The 19,339-nt window shown below is 37.1% G+C and overlaps 1 protein-coding gene across 2 annotated transcripts in view; it reads right to left on the bottom strand.

Moving 5' to 3' along the window:
* Nucleotides 1-884: 884 nt before the first annotated feature.
* The window catches only part of OTULIN (OTU deubiquitinase with linear linkage specificity), a 43,881-nt gene continuing 25,426 nt past the window's right edge, over nt 885-19,339 (bottom strand). For both annotated transcript variants that reach the window (XM_021008627.2, XM_021008628.2), the window contains exons 5-7: nt 11,349-11,474; nt 6,801-7,070; nt 885-4,756 (exon numbers count right to left, since the gene is read on the bottom strand). In XM_021008627.2, the coding sequence (XP_020864286.1) occupies nt 4,562-4,756; nt 6,801-7,070; nt 11,349-11,474 (591 nt within the window). In that variant the 3' untranslated portion in view covers nt 885-4,561. The remainder of the gene's footprint in view (nt 4,757-6,800; nt 7,071-11,348; nt 11,475-19,339) is intronic.

The following is a 19,339-nucleotide window of genomic DNA, read 5'->3' as shown; positions in this document are numbered from 1 at the left end:
AAAGGATGCAAATGATAGAGTAAATAAGGTAGGTACATAAGCTTCAGTTGAATTATAACTTTACTAAAGGTAAATATGAAAATAGTTCCCTAGGATGTGTTGATGAATTCCACCCTTATTTGGGTCTGCTTCTCTTAATCTACTGAGGGAAATGTACATTTTAAGAGTGAACTATTTAAGATAATTTAATAGATTAATGATAATTTAATTAGTATAAAATTCAAGGCACTTTTCTTCTAGGCTCTACTCCTTCATGAAAAATTTATGGGAGAATATGAATGAGAATAACACAGGTTGAGATGTTATGTCTGTGTTGCAATGTAGGATGAAAGCTTCATAGCTGAGATTGTTCTCATCTTTGGGTCCCCAGCTGCTATACAGCGCCTAGAATATGGTAGTAGACATGCAAATCCATTAACTGATTACCTAATCTGTTGTTGAATCTAAATTCCAAAGTAATACCTACATTGATGAGAACCTGTATCCACAGAAGTATTTTTTTAAAACATAGAATTTAAATAAAAGCATTTATTTTTATTTATAGCTATAATTAAGATTTTTCTAAATGGTTCACATTTCTCAAAATAATCTTTGGCTTCCAAATGGCAACAAAAAACTAACACACATACAAACTGCCTTTTTTTTTTTGGTATTAAAAAAATAAATATTTTGTACCAGAGAAAACAACTCAGGTCTGTGTAACTCCTGTATATATAAGTTTAATATAAATTGATGTTTAGGTTTTAAAATGCAGGTGAAACACAGAAATTCACTAATATTATCAACATGTACAAGATTCAGAACACTAACATATTTGCTAAAAAAAAAATAGCACCTTTTTAGCTCAGGGAACCACAAAGCCCTTAAAAAATGTAGCCAGCACATGAGATTACAAACACTGTTTATTCCCACAGTAAGGTTAGTTTTCCTATTAGACATGGGGCCTGAGATTTTACTTGCTAAACTATAAAACATGTGGGAAGAATTAAAGGGATCCCAAAGCACATGCCTTGGTAATGTAAAAATGTCAGTCATAAAACGAACATAAGAGTACTGTAAGAAAGGTTTCAATACTCATAGTTTAGAGAAAAAGGATCAATCCAATTTTTAAAGCATTTCTAGATATTACATGCACATCAGTATTTGCTCTCCCATAAACTTCAAAGCATTATTTTGTACTGGTATCCTAGATGCCTGAGATTGATAACACGAAGTCAGAAACCACATGGCAGCAGCTTCTCACCCCATTTGTGCTGCATAGTTCTTCCCTGTGTATGAGTGAAACCAGTGGATGGTCAACGCACAGAAGTGTAAGAGATTAGGCGGGGAAAAGGAAACATGCTGATACAAAGGTCATCCAACAGTGGGGCACATTAGGAACCAAGCAGATGTTTGATTTACAGTGAGATTTTACAGTGAGATAGAATGCTTATGACATCTTTATACAAGGCACAGGGATTCTTTCAGCAGCTCAACTGCTTATGTGAATACCTCTCACCTTGTGCAGTCAACTCGGGTAGTAAGTCAGTGTGTTGAGAGTTCCCATCATCTGTTCCTCTTTCAGAACAGTGACCATTTCACTGTAAGTGGATAAGCTTTCTGAGTATACCTGGGTCTTCATTCAATTTGTGTGTTACTGTTAACTCAACTAATCGTAAAACCTGTTCTTCTCAAAGGAAAAAAGACCAGCTCACAGGCTATGAATGAAAAGAGATACAAGAATATAGACAATCACTAAATACATTTCAGTAAGGAAAGAAATGATTTACCTAGTATTCCCCTAAAATATCCTCTTGACAAGCATCTTTTGTCTTATCCTCTTCTTACTTATCCCTCCTATTTATTCCAAGTGATGAAGTGACAGATGAAGTTTACAAGTGTCTGGGACAGTAGCCAGCCAAAAGTATGTGGAAGAGCATAAGATTTATCCTTTTGAATTTCCATCTTTGATCTACATAAGAATGTGATTTCTGCATTCATTATTGTGATTTTCAACGGGGACAGAGGAAAGGTCAAGCAAACAATTATAGCAGTAAAATACGGTGGCTCCAGTTCAAACATAGAAGTCTGACATTTGGAGAAAAAAAGAAGTGCATGGGTTCAGAATATTCAACCTCATTACCAAAAGCTACCAGAGGATGTGAACCAGTATGTCAAGATACATCAGGCCTAAGCATCCTACATCCCTGCTGCCTCAAACACCATTCATTCTATTAGAGTTCCTGATAGAGGGATACATTAAGAATTCTTTTGTACAAATAAGATAAAAACAGTAAAAGGGAACCAAGAATTCGTTACTACTACTCTCATAAGGCTTTCAGGAACATCTTTCATTCACCACACCTCCAAATACTGAGAGGGAAAAAATCTACAGATCTGGTCCCAGCCTGTGCAGCTCAGTCCGATTCAATGGGAAATGTTGGCATTATCTAAGATAATAGAATTTGACTCAAAGGCTCTTAGCTATAACGTAAACACGGTAGAGGAATCATGCACTGACTGAAGTGCAGTAGGCAACATCTAAGTAAAGTCATATGGTAGAGTTTGCATAGTTAACATGTTTAGAGCTCTTTCCTTAACCAAGGACCTCAAATTTTAAGTATTATATATACTTATTTTACTTAAATATTATAATTAAACCAACCCTTCCACCTTCAAGAGTTCATACCAAATCAAAGTACTTATCGAATAATAGACGAAATAATTATTATGAGAGAAAAGTGAATCCCAATTATTCCCCCAATCACATTAATGCTAGGCCATTACATTCATTTGGACTGTGTCAACATAGCCACAAAAGTGTAGTGGATTCTCTCATTCCTCTGATGAACATCCTATTGCAGACAGTTCAAGATCACACAGATAGGTTTTCTAACTTCAACTCTTCCTTCTGGGACTGTACAAATAGCCACTGTTATTTGTCATTCGTAATCTGAGATGGTCTATCATGCTTCCAATTAAATTAATTTAAATGACATCACCAGCAAATCCACAAACTTGCCCAGCTCACAAGGTGTTGCTCTATTTTTAATGTAAAAGCAGTACATAACATAATTCCTATGTAAAATTTTAGCCTGTCAGTTTGATCCAATTTACCCTTTAGCCTACAACCCAAGGAAAGAAAATATTGGCAGTAGAAGCTCCCAATATGAGATAAGCTGAGGGGAGAGAATGCCAGCAATGGCAAAATCAAGCTGAGAGAGATCTTAAAAGATCACTAGTTCAACTCTCCTCTTAAAATACGGGAAAACTGAGGTTAAAGATTTGACTAGGGTCACATTTAGGATCACTGATGTAGAGCTGGAAGGGATCTCAAAAGATATCAAATCTAAACCCCTCATTTTACAGAGAAGGAAACTGAAGGGCCAGTTAAGTTGGGAGATAACCCAAAGTCCCACAGTTTGAAAGTCAAAGCTGAGACTTGACCACAGCTTGTGTTCTTTCTATAGCCACACAGCTCTTAAGACCCAAATTAAGGTGATGTATTAGTGTTTTCCTTCTGAGATTATCTCCCATTTGCACTCATTAGACTGTAAGCTTCCAGAAGTCAAGGACCATATTTTTGCCTTTCTTTGTATCGGTACTTAACACAGTGCCTAGAATAGAGTATGTGAATGAATGCTTGTTGACTGATGTATTTGAGGCTACTTTGAATGAGCAGTCACCCCAAAGAAGGAGGTTATATATCCTAGTAACAATTCTATGCTGTTCTCTCCTCCAACAAAGCTTTCTAAAATGCTTTTAATATGCTCATTTGGACCCAGTCCTTAAACTTCTATGCTGGGGATTTTATTTTTTTGGTCCAGAACTGAGATTTCATTATTGTGGAAAACTCCTAGTAGTGAAAGTCCCTCTACCAATACAGCTCAGCAACTTGTCATTAACTTAAGAGTCTTAGAGAGATCCCTGGAGGACTAAGATGTTATGGGACTTGTTCAGTCACACAATCAGTATGTCATAGGCAAGACTTGAACCTGGGTCTTCCTGACTTTGAGATCAATTCTCTATTCCTTATGACATGCTGCCTCTCCTGTTACAGATGGTTTCAAAATACCTTTAAGAAATATTTCAACCCAATTTTATTCCCTCTGTATTATACAGAAGAAAACACCAGAGTATAACAAGAGTAGGCAGATAGAGACTTACTACCAACATCCCAACAAATGCATTGCATAGACAGGTTACTTCAAAGACTCATTACTACAGGAAATTTGTTTACTCTCTCCTTAAAAAACAAATTACCAATGTACAATGACTTTGGGATTCTCCCAAACCAGCCCCCAAGATGGCACAATACAGAATATTTTGCTTTATTGAGAACATATATTTTACACCTTCCAACAGGTGTGTTATTCTGAAGGCCTCTGAAATTTATTGCCTTGGAGGAGGAAGAATAAAAGCTTATATACAATGTTAATCCTGATAGCAAACATTTAGGCTTTAGGACACCCCAGTGAGATGCTGAATTCAGCTCAAAGAGGATGAAGATGTCTCTCAGACCACTCTAAGCAATATTTCAAGCCACAAGCCTAACAAGTTTCTCTCTCTTTTGATCTCTTTATCACAAACTTGTCTCCTCACATACTCTGACAGGAATATTATAATGCCTGTCATCCTCAGCGATCAGAGTCACCACGGGCCAGTCCTTGGGTGGATCTGTAGGATAAGATGTGATGAATTCCTCAGTGTTATACTTAGATAGTCGATAAACTTGTATGGTATGATGCACTGCATAGGCAAGAAGAAACATTTCAACCTAGAGTAAATAGGAAAGAATTTTTTTAGTGAAAGTAACAGCGGAACCTTAGAGATCAATTATTTCAAACAAATGAAGAAAACAGAAATCCAAAAAGCCAGATAATCTCTAAATAGCTAATTTGACTTGACCCTTATGCTCATGTGTTTACTATCCTCCATACTCTGTCCTCACCTTTTTTTACCTGGTGGCAATAAAGAGATGGTACAAGGTTACAATAACACAACCCCCATCATAGAACCTCCCCAAGTCTAGTCTTAACGAGGAAGACAATCTGATTGACTTAAATGACACTAGTAGATGAATGACCAAAGACTCTTTAGTATCTGGATTTTTTTAAAAAGAGGATACTTGTAAAATTTAAATGAACTAGTTAGTAGAATTTCAGGCAGAGGTACCAAAAAGAAGTGAAAAATTTCAAACACGACAAAAGAAAATTTGGGGAATGAATATGCCAGTCTTTCTGGGAGTTTAACCCTTGGGTCAAGGCTACTATCTGTGCCTTCTTTTCACAGTATTTTCCCTTGCTCTACTTCTAAAGCAAGAGAGTCTATAAATGCTGCAAGTTTTTTTCATAACTAATCCTCTGTGAACATTGGCATAGGTTGCAGAAAAAGAAGGGATGGTCATGATGCTATGTGGCAGCTGGGTAGTACAGTAGATAGAGTGCTGGGCCTAGAGTCAGGAAGACTCATCTTCCTAAGTTCAAATTTGGCCTCAAATACTTCCTAGTGGTGTAACCTGAGCAACCCTGTCCCCCTCAGTTTCTCATCTGTAAAATGAGCTTGAGAACAAAAACAGCAAACTATTCCATGATCTTTGCCAAGAAAACTCCAACTTGGATCATGAAGAGTAGGACACGACTGAATAACAACAAAAGTCATGATGGTCTGTATATATGGGTCATAAAGGACTGCCTGTATTTGGCTTCTGTATATTAACGAATCATGTTAAACAGAATCATTATGTGTTTGCCATTCATAAAGGAAAAGCCAAAAGCTTCATTCAAAACATCCTATACTAATAATGCTGCTCTTACAATTTTTTAAATGGTGTACTACTTTTGGATCTACTAAATCATTCCATTACTAAGTGTCTACACTTGAGCTAAAGACATCACCATGTACCAGAAATCAAAGAGTGGTCTAACAGGAACTTGGCAATGTGAGGAGCTGAATTTGGATAGATTTTGAACAAACAAATCTGATTTTTCCATTCCCAGATTTTAATTTTAAAGTCTGAAAACAATGCCAAGATAGTATATACAGTTTTGCAAGCAAAAAAATCTGTCTAGCAACACCCAAGGAGGAGGTTTACTTGTATTTTAAAAATTAATGATAATTCATGTGGGCACCTTTATCTATCTATTAATACTAAACACTGTTTTGTCCAAGGAGTGAAACAGAAATTTTCTTTTTTTTTTTCCCCTACAGGCAAGGAATGCCAGTATGAGGGGTAGTGGCTGCCCAAGATGGCAAGTATGAAAACCACCATTCATCTCTGGCCACTGCAGTGCCCAGAACTATCCTGGCATTTGGATTTTTTCCTGGCCAAGTACATTTCAATGACCAGAGAAATGAGGGTTCAAAATAAGATCTCTATTATCAGAATTTTGAACAAATGCCTGATTACCCTTTAAAACTAAACTGCGTGCTCTGTGTTGAAAACTTATTTTTTTGAATGACAGAAAATAGCTTTTTAGGCTTACTGATGGGTAATATGTAGTTTATACCACATCCTGATGTTTATAGAGCAAAGGACCTGGCAAAAGGACACAGTGTATGTGGTTTCCAATTAAAGGAGTCAATTTAGCAGAGCTGTGCTTTGTGGCCTCCAAGGTGGAAAAATAAACAAAACAGCTGCCCAAAAAGGGTTGAGACAATCTAAGGTTACAAGGCCATTTTGGCCAGAGAAACTAGGAATACGATGTGTATTTCAAGAGTTAAGCTTTTACTTGCAGCCCGACACTGTTAAATCTATTGATTTTAGAAATGCTCCCCAAGATGCCCCTGGCCTGAACTTCCCTGAGGCCAGGACAGCTTACCTGCTCAAGGCCGCCCGAATGGCCCACTTGATTCAAGTGATTCCTCAGCAGCTGAGCAGGATCTCCTGAGGTGTCTCGAGCAAACAGAAGCACAGAGAAGAAGGGCACTTCTTTCCCCTTCTCTTTATCATTGTATAGCTGAATGGCCTTGCTCAGCATCAGAAATTTCACAGCTTCATAGAGGCTATATTCTTCCTCTTCATTTCGGAAGAGCTCATCACAAGCCACCTGCCTCTCTTCTGCAGTTCTCATTGCAGTCAAACCTGCCCACTACAGGGAGGACATAATCACAAATGAGTCAGAAACCTTCTAGAAACCCATGTATACTCAACATGGAGGAGGACAGGATCATCCTCAGAATCTATGGCAATGAGTGACATATGAGATGCAGATAAAAAAGGTATCATCATAGATCATGACTTCAAGTCAGCATTAAAACAACAGCTGACATTCAGTCGCAGGAATTCCAAATGCCAGATGTTTACATATGGTTCAAATAGAGGTTAATGAGGGGAAGTAGTATCAAATTAAGAGAGTGGAAGTATGCACCTCCCAGAAGGTAGAGCTCTGGGCCTGGAGTCAGGAAGATCTGAGCTCAAATCTGGCCTCAGATCCTTACAAGCTGCATGACCTTGGACAAGTGTCATTTAGTCTGTATGCCTGAGTTTCCTCAACTGTAAAATGAGGTAATAATAGCACCTACCTCCTAGAATTGTTGTGGGGATCAAATGATATATCTGTAAAACACTCAACCAAAAGCTTAACACATAGCAGGCACTTAATAAACTTCCCCTTTCTTCTTTATTTCCTTTCCTTCCAATGCAGTAAGGATGAACCAGTCTCACAAATACTGACTGAGCAAACAGAGATAGAGAGCACTGTGCTGATATGGCTAGGAGAATCCTCAAGAAAGCCACAGGAGGGGACAGCTAGGTGGCACAGTGGATAGAGCACCAGCCCTGAAGTCAGAAGGACCTGAGTTCAAATTCAGCCTCAAACCAAACACTGACACTTACTAGCTGTGTGACCCTGGGCAAGTCACTTAACCCCAACTGCCTTAAAAAAAAGAAAAGAAAAAAAGGCTACAGGAGGAGTTAGAGCTCAAAAGTAAAAACTGACACAGAAATACTGATGACTTGCATACTTCAGCAAAAGGAGAACAACTACAGGGTATTTGTCTTTCCAAAAGTAATTTTCTCATTTTAACCTTCTGGCTTTTGAATAAGTATGAATCAGATGCAAATGGTCAGAACAACAAATTAAATCTTTATTGAGTGCTTACTATACACAAGGCACTCTGCTAGGTGCTCAGTAAAATTCACATTTGTTCCTTTGAACTTTTAAATAAATCAAAAAAATCCTTCTGGATCAATGTGCTTCAATTAAGTGAATAAGATGTGTTAACATTCATTTCAGTTGTTAGGAACAGACTTTGGTAAATATCTGTTTCCAAAAAATAAAAAAAATTTTAAAAACTGCACATTTAAAATTAAATGGAAATAATAGTAAAACTGTAAGAGGATATTATAGAGTTTTTTCCCATCCCTCTGAAAGCAAGGCTACTTTTTTTGTCCAGTAACAGTCTCACTTCTACTCTAACCTTACAAGTACATTAAGAGCTTGGCTGATGGCTAATATGGAAATGTTTTGCATGACCGCACATATAAAATCTATATCAAATTGCTTGCCTTCTCAGGGGAGGGGGAAGGGAGGAAGATAATTTGGAACTCAATTCTAAAAAATGAATGTTAAAAATTTTTTGTTTACATGTAACTGAGGACAAAAATAAAATTAAAATTAAATGTTTTTTAAAAAAACTCACCTGGTTCATAGACAAGAAACATACAATCTGTTATTAGGTCCACACTCAAAGCCTTTTCAAACTGTGGGGGTCTGCTGGAGCTTATGCTCAGTCAGCACGGGCTTTGAAAAAGCAAGGTAACCTTCAGTGGAGGAATTCCTGAGTATCAGTCACAAGGAATCAGTCGGGCACTTCATGTTATTTAACTACGTGTAGTGTATCCGACCAATGTTACATGTGCAGGAGGAAGAGGCAAACAGACACATCTCATTTGGTTCAAGAAGTGTTCATGTTGGTTTGGACCTACGATCTCATCGCAGTAGGGAGCACCTTGCTGAAGACATTCCCTGTACCAACAACTGCTCTGCAGCCTGGAGCACAGAGATTAATAAAGTGATTTGACCAAGGCCACAATGCCAACAAATACCAGGGGCAGGACCTGAGGCTGCTTCTTGAATCAGGTGACACACACTTCTCATTTGGTTCAAGATATATTTATATTAAAAATTTTTTTAATTTGCACATTCTAGAAATTAAAAACTCAAGTCATTCACAAGGAATAAAAGTTTACTTACAGTTGGCAATTCCAAGAAACAACTATCAAGTTCACAAAAGCTAAAAGAGGTTGGAGGGTAGGGGAAATGAAGAAAAACACCAGAGACCACACAAAACTGAAGTTCACACATTAACTAAAGGGAACATGGGCTTTGTCCTCAATATCTTCTACAATATCTACATTTGTCAGACAATAACAATTCCATGTTTTATGGAAACTTGTCTCTTTCCAGGATGCAAAAATATAATGCACTTTTTTCCCCCTGAATATTAGAGAAAAGCTGCAACTACTGAAATATGATATAATGCAATGCAATGTAATACAATATAATATACACTATATATCTGTATGTAAATATATATATATAAAAGCATTTATTAAAGGCTTGCTATGTTATGTGGCAGACACTGTGCTAATCTCTATGAATAAAGACCAAAAAACAGTTCCGATAATCAAGGATCTTATAACTGAACAGGCGAAATAACATGCACATATGCTATAAGCACATGCATGCACATATTTGTGTACATTTATGCAAGAGATATAAAGTAACATTGAGAGGGAAGGTACTTACAAGTGCCTTAGGTATAAAATGGCAACAAGCTGTATCTTGAAATAAACTAGAGGTTCCCAGGGGTAGAAGTAAAATGTATTCCATGGGGAAAATGCAGAGATGAAAGATACAATGTTGTGTTTGTGGAATAATAAGGACAATCTGTCTGACTGTGAAAGATGAGAAGGGAAATAATATATACAAAGTCTAGAAAGGAAGCTTGGCCAAGTAGTGAAGGGCTTTAAATACCAAAAGGGAGTTAAATATTTTATTCTAGAGGCAAAAAAGCAAGAGTTCTAAACCTATGGCCCATGAACTTTTATTTTCAATATTTTGATAAGTATTTCAATATAATTAGCTTCCTTTGTAACCTTAAATATTTTATTTTATGCAATGAAAAACATCAATCTGAAAAGGGATTTGTAGACTTTACCAGAATGTTAAAAGGGTCCATGACACAAAAAAGATAAAAGAACCCCTACAATACAAAGTGACAATGAGACCTGCACTTTAGGAAAAACAATTTGGCAGTTGTGTAGAGTACACATTCAAATGAGAAGAGACAAAAGAAGTGTGTGTGTGTGTGTGTGTGTGTGTGTGTGTGTGTGTGTGTTGTGTGTGTGTGTGTGTGTGTGTGTGTCTGTTTACATCTAATCTATCCAAGTAAGGCTTCAAGAACTTAGAAGACAAAGATCATGTATTAGATTTTACTGTATATTCCTCAGTGCCTAGTATAGTGCCCCTTTCTACCCCTCCAACCACACAGTTAGTCTAAAACAGGTTATTTATTGATATATCATTAAATGAAGCTGCTCAAAAGAAAGCAATGTCATGGATCAAGGGTTTAAGACTATTCTCTGGTGGATCAAAGAAAACAGATGATGGATAATGGAAGTTACTTAGAAAGCTATGCAAACTTTTGAAAGCCAAGCTGTACTTTACAATTCCAAAAATTCAACTAAATTTTATACTTCAATTTAATGGATTTGTGGATCTTGTTAACTTCTTCTAATGGTAAAGATCATAATCCAACCATCCATGATACTTTTCTCATCCTGTGTGAGTCATAAAGATCCACTGCATTTGCGTTCTAACTCAATTTCATAAATTCAATAAAACTCAAAATGTTTTTCAAAGGACAGGTTACCAAACAATTTATAATAAAGCAAACTTCAGAAAATGGAAATGGGGAATTTTCACTCAACAGAAACTTAAAATTTTAATGTACCACATAAGAACTCCCGAGAAATACAAAGTCAATTTTTACTTCATATCATTTGGTAAGACTACCAGTAGCACGGGCTAGATAATAGCCATGTAATGATGAAATATGGGTTTTCCCAAATTTCTTTTTGGATATTCCTTTGTCACGTAAGCTGCCCAGTTTATAATTTATAGCAGGACACTATACATGCCATTTGTTCTTAGAACTGCCACCTCAATTTTATAAATAGTCTAAGTGACAAGTTTCTGAATTCATGTAAAATAATTTTGCTGATACTTGGAACTACCAAAACATCTCCCTATAATACTCACGTTTTGTTTCTACAGCTATCAGGTAGGAAAAAAGAAATGGAAGATTTGGGAGGTAACCAAATGGAAAAAATCATAAATCAAAATAAAGAAAATGTTGCAAACCTTCTTCCTTAGTAGAGCTAAGGATTCTTTAATTTTATCTCCCAGGTCCTGTCCCTTCCCATCAAATTTCAGTCCAAGTTTCCACTGCTTGATCCAGTTATATCTGCTTATTAGTTCCTCTGGCAACTATAGTATCAAGGAAACAGAAAAATAAAGGTGTTAACATTCACAGAAGCCCATAACTATCCACCACAGAAAGAAAAAAAAAATTCACAGTTCAATGGTCTCTTTAATCAATTCAAACTCAGCAAAAAACACCTAAATCTCTGTGCCACCATATCCTACCCTTTCTTGGAGCCTTGAACTAAAAATTTGGGAGGGAATATTACAGAGGTTTTAGATGAAAGCCAAATATGAAAACATATGTTTTTATAACCATCTGGGAAATTAAATAGCAACTGGCAGGAATAAATCAAGACCTGGATCAACATTCTTTTTTTCAATGAAGTATCTTTATAGAAATCATCTGAAGGCTTTGGGGGGGAGGGGTGTCACTTGTAGACAGAATACTAATGATTGACCTGCCTTAGCAGGTGCTTCAGGATAAGTGGAGCGTTAAACTATTAAAAATGAGGCCCTTGCTATCGGAAAAATTGTTTTGCTATATTATATTAACGCAGACTCTCAGGCTTTCAATATCCTAGTACCTATGAAATTACACATCTAAGAACTGGTCAGATCAATCAATCCAACAACAATTTTAAAAGCACCTGTGCTGAGCACTGGGGATATAAAGACAAAAATTAATATAGTCTCTGCCCACAATATCTGTATCAGGAGATATAACATGTACATGAAAATATCAAAATAAATACAATGGAAAATATATCAGAGGGAGCAGGAGGATCAAGAAAGGTTTCACATAGAAGTTGTCCCTTAAACAAAGTCTGTATATATTATGCCTACTCAAATATGTGTCATCTCCCTCATTAGACAATAGACTAGACTCTTGAGCAAGATTTAGTCTGCTCTTTGTAAAATGTCTGACACATAGTAAGCACTTTAATACACACTAAAAATCAATCATGATTTTTTTAAAAAAAAAGATAAAATGACAATAGTATGAAAATACACACATAATGCAAAAATGGCATACAGGATTAAAAAAGATGTCCAATGGCGGAAGGATTAACAGCTGAACCCTTGCATTTTTTTTTTCCTGCCTCGGCTCAGTGGAATGAGTTTGCAGAACCTAGCCCCTGGCAGCAAGAGAAATGTGGATATGCCAGAAGCCCTAGGGACCTTCATTGAAAAATCATATCACTGGGCTGGACGGAAAATGTGTTAATTCACAGTCACAAAATATAGAAAATAAACTTTATACCAAAATGAAAGATGACAAATGAAGATCTGGAACATATATATCAAGTCACTAATGGAAGAAATCTAGGACCATGTTAAAGAAGAGGGAGACAATGAGCATCCATATAGTACCTACTACATGCCAGACACTGTGCTAAGCAGTTTTACAAATATTACCTCATTTGATCCTCACAACAACCCTGCAGGGCAGGTGCTATTATGATCTCCATTTTACAGCTCAGGAAACTGAAGCTGAGGGAGATGAAGGGACTTGCCCAAAGTCACACAGCTAAGTAAGTGTCCAAGGGCAGATTCAAAATCTGGTCTTTCAGACTACAGGCTCAGCACTCTATTCACTGCACCACCCTGCTTCTAAAAAATTTGCAACATTTATTTTTAAAATGAGACAATTCCCCCCCTTTAGTTTTTGAAGAATCCATCTAAATCTCTCTAGGTTCATTTTTTAAAAGTTCATTCCAGTTTTACCTTTCAGTATGTAATAATGCTAAAGAGATTTTAATACATCCACAAAAACAAAACACAGGGATTTAAATGACATTTCAGTCTTTTCCAAAGTAATCACATATAAGCCAAACAAATGAAATAACATAAAGTATTTTTGAAATGTCCACAAGAAAAGCATTCTATTAAAACAGTGATCACTAATGAAAATGAAAAAAAAATCCAAGTTTTCCATTTTATTTAAAAAATCAAACATTTAAGCCACAGAAATGCTTAACAGAGTTTAAGACCAAAAGAATCAATTTATCACATTAGGTAAACTTCTGTCTCTTTCTTTATCTTTATAATGTTTTAATAATTTTATTATAAAAATCTTATTCATTTTAATTTTAGCTCTTAAATTCTGCACTGCTACAGTCATCAAGTGGCAACAATCTGAAATCACAAGTAATAAATGTATACAAATCTTTGAGAATGAACCTATTAAAACAGTTACAAAAAAGAGAAGGAATGATTCTGAATCCAAAGTTGAAGATAAACCTGAAGGCATGAAAACATAAGAAGCAGTAAGGGAAGCACGCAGAGCTATTGTTTAAAAATCAAACACGATATCAGAAAGTGGAAATGGTCCCATTATCCCCAACAAAGATGAAACTCTTGCTAAAGGGTGACCAATTAGAAGGCTACTGCAGTAGTCCAAGTGAGAGCCTGAAGTAGGGTTAGGACTGTACGAGGGGAGAGAAGGGAAGAGATACGAGAGATGTTGTAAGAATAGAAATAAGACACAGCAATAAACTGGATGTGTAGAATGAGAAATTAAGGTTTTAAGACTGGAAGGATATATCCTCAATAGTAATTGGACAATTCAGAATATGGATAGGTTTCAGGGAAAAGACAGTAAGTTCAGTTTTGGACCTGGCTGAGTTTGAGATGCCTACACAGCATCCAGTTCAAAATGTTCAATAAACAGTTGTTGATAAGGGAACTTTAGCTCAGGATTAAGAGAGAAGCTAGGGCTGGATATATACACAACTTTGAACCAGCTGCATAAACAGAGATTACTGAACTCATAGGTGCTGATGAGCTCACCTAATGAGAAAATATAGGGTATAGAAGAGGGAACAAGACAGATCTTTGGGGTCCACCCAGTAGGCATGATTTAGCCAGCAAAAGAGAAAGAGGGGTGGATTTGGACACATAAGACAATATAAGTCAGATGGATGTATCCATTTATCTGCCCAAAATAGCCACTGTCAGGGGAAGAGATGGGGCTCCTTTCTGCTCAATTAAATGAATATCTATCTATTAATGTGTGAAGAACACCATCCTACATGCTGGAGACAGAAAGTATAGATATGGTCTCTGACTCTGAATGTAGTTTCCTGCCTAATAGAACCACTATTTTAGGTTAATCAAAATCAGAGTATACACTCAAGAGTCAAAAATCACAAACCAAACTTTCAAGTCAGGGAGTAAGCAAGGTCAAGTTACAAGACTGGTCTGAAACACAATGAGCAGAATAGAGTAATATCAGATGAAGAAGGCACAGTAGCAAATAGGAACCAAGGTCAGGACAAAAGATTAAGAAGATAAGGTAAAGAAATCAAGGAAATCAATAAGGCTGATTCCAGATCAGCTTAAAAGACAACAGGTTCCAAAGAGGTATACAATCAACAGTCAAAAGTAAATTAAAGATTATGAAGTCCTACTTATGCTAGCTCAGGGGTTAACCTTTAACAATCCCTATCTACCGTCTTCCCAATGGGATCTTGACAAATATAAATGCATTTAAGAGATACAACCAGGCAGAATGCTGTACACTTCACACACTTTGACTTTACAAAACGAGGCTGGTACACCTAACAGAGAGGAAAAACACAGTTAGTGGTCAGAGGGAATAATTTACATATCTACTGGAGTTCTCTCTTTGGCAAAAGCAGAGCAATTAAAATTTCTTAATGATCATTATTGAGAAAACAAGGAAAGTGATGAGGGCAACTGTCATTCAGGACTCAATTTAGACAAAGGATAACTTGTTGCTGGAGTAGAAACAATAGGAACCTTAGGAGGAAAGGGCCATTCCATTTAGTAATTTGTGACAGATAAAAGGAATATGAGCATAGCTTAACATGTATCTGGTTTGGGAGAGCAGGAAAAGATTTGAAAGGATATATAAGATCTCATTTAAAAAAAATCCACAAGAGGTAAGCAGAGGAGAAATATGCTTATACAAAGAAAACTCATCAATGTAATTAGATTTTTTAAAAATAGAGAAAAGATGAAATCCAGGGTAGATAAGACAGAATGAGTGTGAAAGCATAACATGTCCTTTAAGTAGTGTCAGAAACACTAGAGCCTAGAATGAGCTGCAGCCTGAAAGTAATGCTGGAAACAACATAAAGGGCTTTCTTAAAAAGCTATATAGGCAGTGGAATCAAAGAAAGGATAGGATGGAAAGAATAGAAGAGGCAACTCAACTCTATTTAGCTTCTGTTTTTATTCTGCATTCTTATTTATTCAATCTTTGGACTGAACAAGTATTACAGATGGGAACAGACTTGAGATTTCACTGATTGGCAAACTTCTGCATCAGGAAACAACCTCCACCCATGCAGGTTGATACCTTCCCTGCAACTTAAAGTCCTACAGATTTGCCTGGGACTCTAAAAAGTGAAGAGACTTGTCCTAGGTCACAGAGAGAGCTTGAAACTGAGTCTTCCTGGCTCCAAAGCTAGCTCTCGGTACACTAGATGCTCATGCTAAGAAGAACAAGAGAGAGGAAAAAAAGGCTAAAAAAGTGATAACTTAGGTGTCTTAACTGAACTCAAATCACCAGGCACACGTGATATACATTATCAGACACAATAAGAACTGGAGTTAAGTGCTGAATCACTAATGTTTGAAAGATTGTGGGAAAGTGCCATTGACTAATGATTGATTAATTGATGATAACAACAGTAGTTATATAGTTTCTGTCCTTTGTTTTTTGAAGAAGACTAATGACATCAAGGTAATGTCTTGACTCACACGTGAATTTAAGTGAGGCAGAGTTGCACAAAGTCATTAGTCTCACTTTCTCTTCCACAGCAATCAAAGTTCAGTGGCAAGACAAAAGTCAAGACACCAAGCAATGGCTGAGGATCCACTGCCAAGGGAGTGATGACCTTGGCATCTCCAATGTCTCACCAAGCTCTAACAGCTGCATGGTGCCTGCTTCAGTCACCTTCACAGCCATTGGAACACACTGTTCTCATCCACAATTTTGCTAGGGGAAATCTTCACAGCAGCATTAATATGGTGCTTTAAGGTTTGCAAAGTGATTTATATGTTATACTGTTTGAGGTGCTATTATTACCATACCTTCCCCCACCCCCCTCAATTTGTAGAAAGGGAAATTGAGGCTAAGAGATGTTAAGCAACTTGCTCAGAACACACAGCTAGTAAATGGCTAAGGGAGGATTTCAACTCAAGGTAAGTCTTCTTGACTCCAAGTTTAGCCTCCTAGACATGGTGCTGCAACCTAGCTGCCTCAAGTGAAAATGTCCAAGAGGCAGTGCCAGGTCCCTACAAGTATCTCTGAAAACAGCTACACAAACCCCTGAAGCTTGGGATAGTACACTCTCCACATTGGAAGCAGACTCTTACCTTGACAAAGAGTTTAAAACTCAAGTAACTGGCTGGGATCATAAGTAAGCAGCGCAAAAAAAGTCAGACTATATTATCTTACTTTGGTGAAAAAGAAGATCAAAATATACAACCAGAAGAAGACAACAAAATCAAAGCTCCTACATCCAAAGCCTCCGAGAAAAATATGAATCAGTCCCAGGCCTTGGAAGAGCTCAAAAGGGATTTTGAGAAGCAAGTAAGGGAAGTAGAGGAAAAACTGGGAAGAGAAATGAGAGTGATGCAAGAAAATCATGAAAAACAAGTCAACAGCTTGCTAAAGGAGACCCAAAAAAATACTGAAGAAAATAACACCTTAAAAAACAGCCTAACCCAAATGGCAAAAGAGGTCCAAAAAGCCAATGAGGAGAAAAATGCCCTAAAAAGAAAAATTGGCCAAATGGAAAAGGAAGTCCAAAAGCTTACTGAAGAAAATACTTCCTTAAAAATTAGAATAGAGCAATTGGAAGCTAGTGACTTTATGAGAAATCAAGACACTGTAAAACAAATCCAAAAGAATGAAAAATTAGAAAACAATGTGAAATATCTCATTGGAAAAACAACTGACCTGGAAAATAGATCCAGGAGAGAGAATTTAAAAATTATTGGACTATCTGAAAGCCATGATCAAAAAAAGAGCCTAGACATCATCTTTCAAGAAATTATCAAGGAAAACTGCCCTGATAGATTAGAACCAGAGGGCAAAATAGAAATTGAAAGAATCCACAGATCTCCTCCTGAAAGAGATCCCCAAAGGAAAACTCCTAGGAATATTGTAGCCAAATTCCAGAGTTCCCAGGTCAAGGAGAAAATATTACAAGCTGCCAGAAGGAAACAATTCAAGTACTGTGGAAACACAATCAGGATAACACAAGATTTAGCAGCTTCTACATTAAAGGCACGCAGGGCATGGAATATAATATTCCGGAGGCAAAGGAGATAGGATTACAACCAAGAATCACCTACCCAGCAAAACTGAGTATAATCCTTCAGGGGAAAAATGGTCATTCAGTGAAATAGAGGACTTTCAAGCATTCCTGATGAAAAGACCAGAGCTAAACAGAAAATTTGACTTTCAAATACAGGACTCCAGTGGAACATGAAGAGGTAAACAGGAAAGAGAAATCATAAGAGACTTATTAAGATTGAACTGTTTACATTCCTGCATGGAAAGATGATATTTGTAACTCATGAGAACTTTGTCAGTATTAGGGTAGTTGAAGGAAAAAAATTGTATGTATGTATATATAGATAGATAGAGGGCACAGGGTGAGTTGAAGATTAAGGGGTCATATCTGGAGAATAAAATTAAGGGATGAGAGAGGATGATACTCAGAGAAGAAAGGGAGAGGTAGAATGGGGTAAATTATCTCACAAAAAAAAACAGAAAGAAAAGTCTCTCACAGTGGAGGGGAAACAGGGGAAGGTGAGAGGGAATGAGGGAATCTTATTCTCATAGGATTTGGCTTAAGGAGAGAATAACATACACATTCAATTGGGTATGGAAATCTGTCTTACCCTACAGGAAAATAGGGGGAGAAGGGGACAAGAGAGCAGGGGGTGATAGAGAGGAGGGCAGATTGGGAAAGAGGGTAATCAGAAGCAAATACTTCTGAGGAGGGACAGGGTCAAAAGAAAGAATAGAATAAATGGGAGGGCAGGATAGGATTAAGGGAAATAGAGTTAGTTTTTCACAACATGTCTACTGGAAGTGTTTTGCATAACTGCACATGTACAACCTATACTGAGTTGCTTGCCTTTTCAATAACAGTGGGTGGGGAGGGAGGAAGGGAGAAAATTTGGAACTCAAAGTTTTAAAAACACATGTTTTAAAAAAAGTTTTCACATGCAACTGGGAAATAAGAAATACAGGAAATGGGGTACAGAAGTCTATCCTGCTCTACAGGAAAATAGAAGGGGAAGGGGATAAGAGGAGGGAGGGGGGAGAGATAGAAGAGAAGGCAGACCAGGGGAAGGGGTTTTCAGAATGCATGCCATCTTGGGTGGGGGGAGGGGTGAGAAATTTGGAACTCAAAAACTTGTGGAAGTGAATATTGAAAACTAAAAATAAATAAATTCATATATCCTTAAAAAAAAAAAGAGGCAGTGCCAGGAATGGACTCGCTGAGAGGACAACGTAGATCAGGCCACCAATAGAGAGGGCACAGAAATGATGACTCATGAGGCACTAGTTGGAATCCCTGTTGCTCCTCCACTTAACCAAACAGATTCAGTCTTAAAATGCAACAATCATATCACCAGGTACAAGCACTAATTCTTCAGTGGGTACCACTATTCTTCCAATATCCTCACATTTATAGAACAGTTCTATCACCATCATGGTAGAAATTCCCCACAGTCAACTTTCAGCAGCTTCATCCTCACTCCTCACCTGCATCTCTACCGTTAAAAGAATCAGGCAGGTCTACAGATATGCTTCCCTAACCCATTTCAGGATGTTTAGAGATGGCTACATCTCTAAACAAATCAAAACAATAAATGTCTTTACCAAATCCACTCAATTCTGCCCCCTTAATTCTGACACATATAATTGAAAGGATTTT

Source organism: Phascolarctos cinereus, unplaced genomic scaffold, assembly GCF_003287225.1.
Source record: "Phascolarctos cinereus isolate Bilbo 61053 unplaced genomic scaffold, phaCin_HiC Scaffold_4;HRSCAF=312, whole genome shotgun sequence".
NCBI lineage: Eukaryota > Metazoa > Chordata > Mammalia > Diprotodontia > Phascolarctidae > Phascolarctos > Phascolarctos cinereus.
Note: the sequence above shows the minus strand (reverse complement) of the source record. Positions and strands in the feature narration are given on the sequence as shown.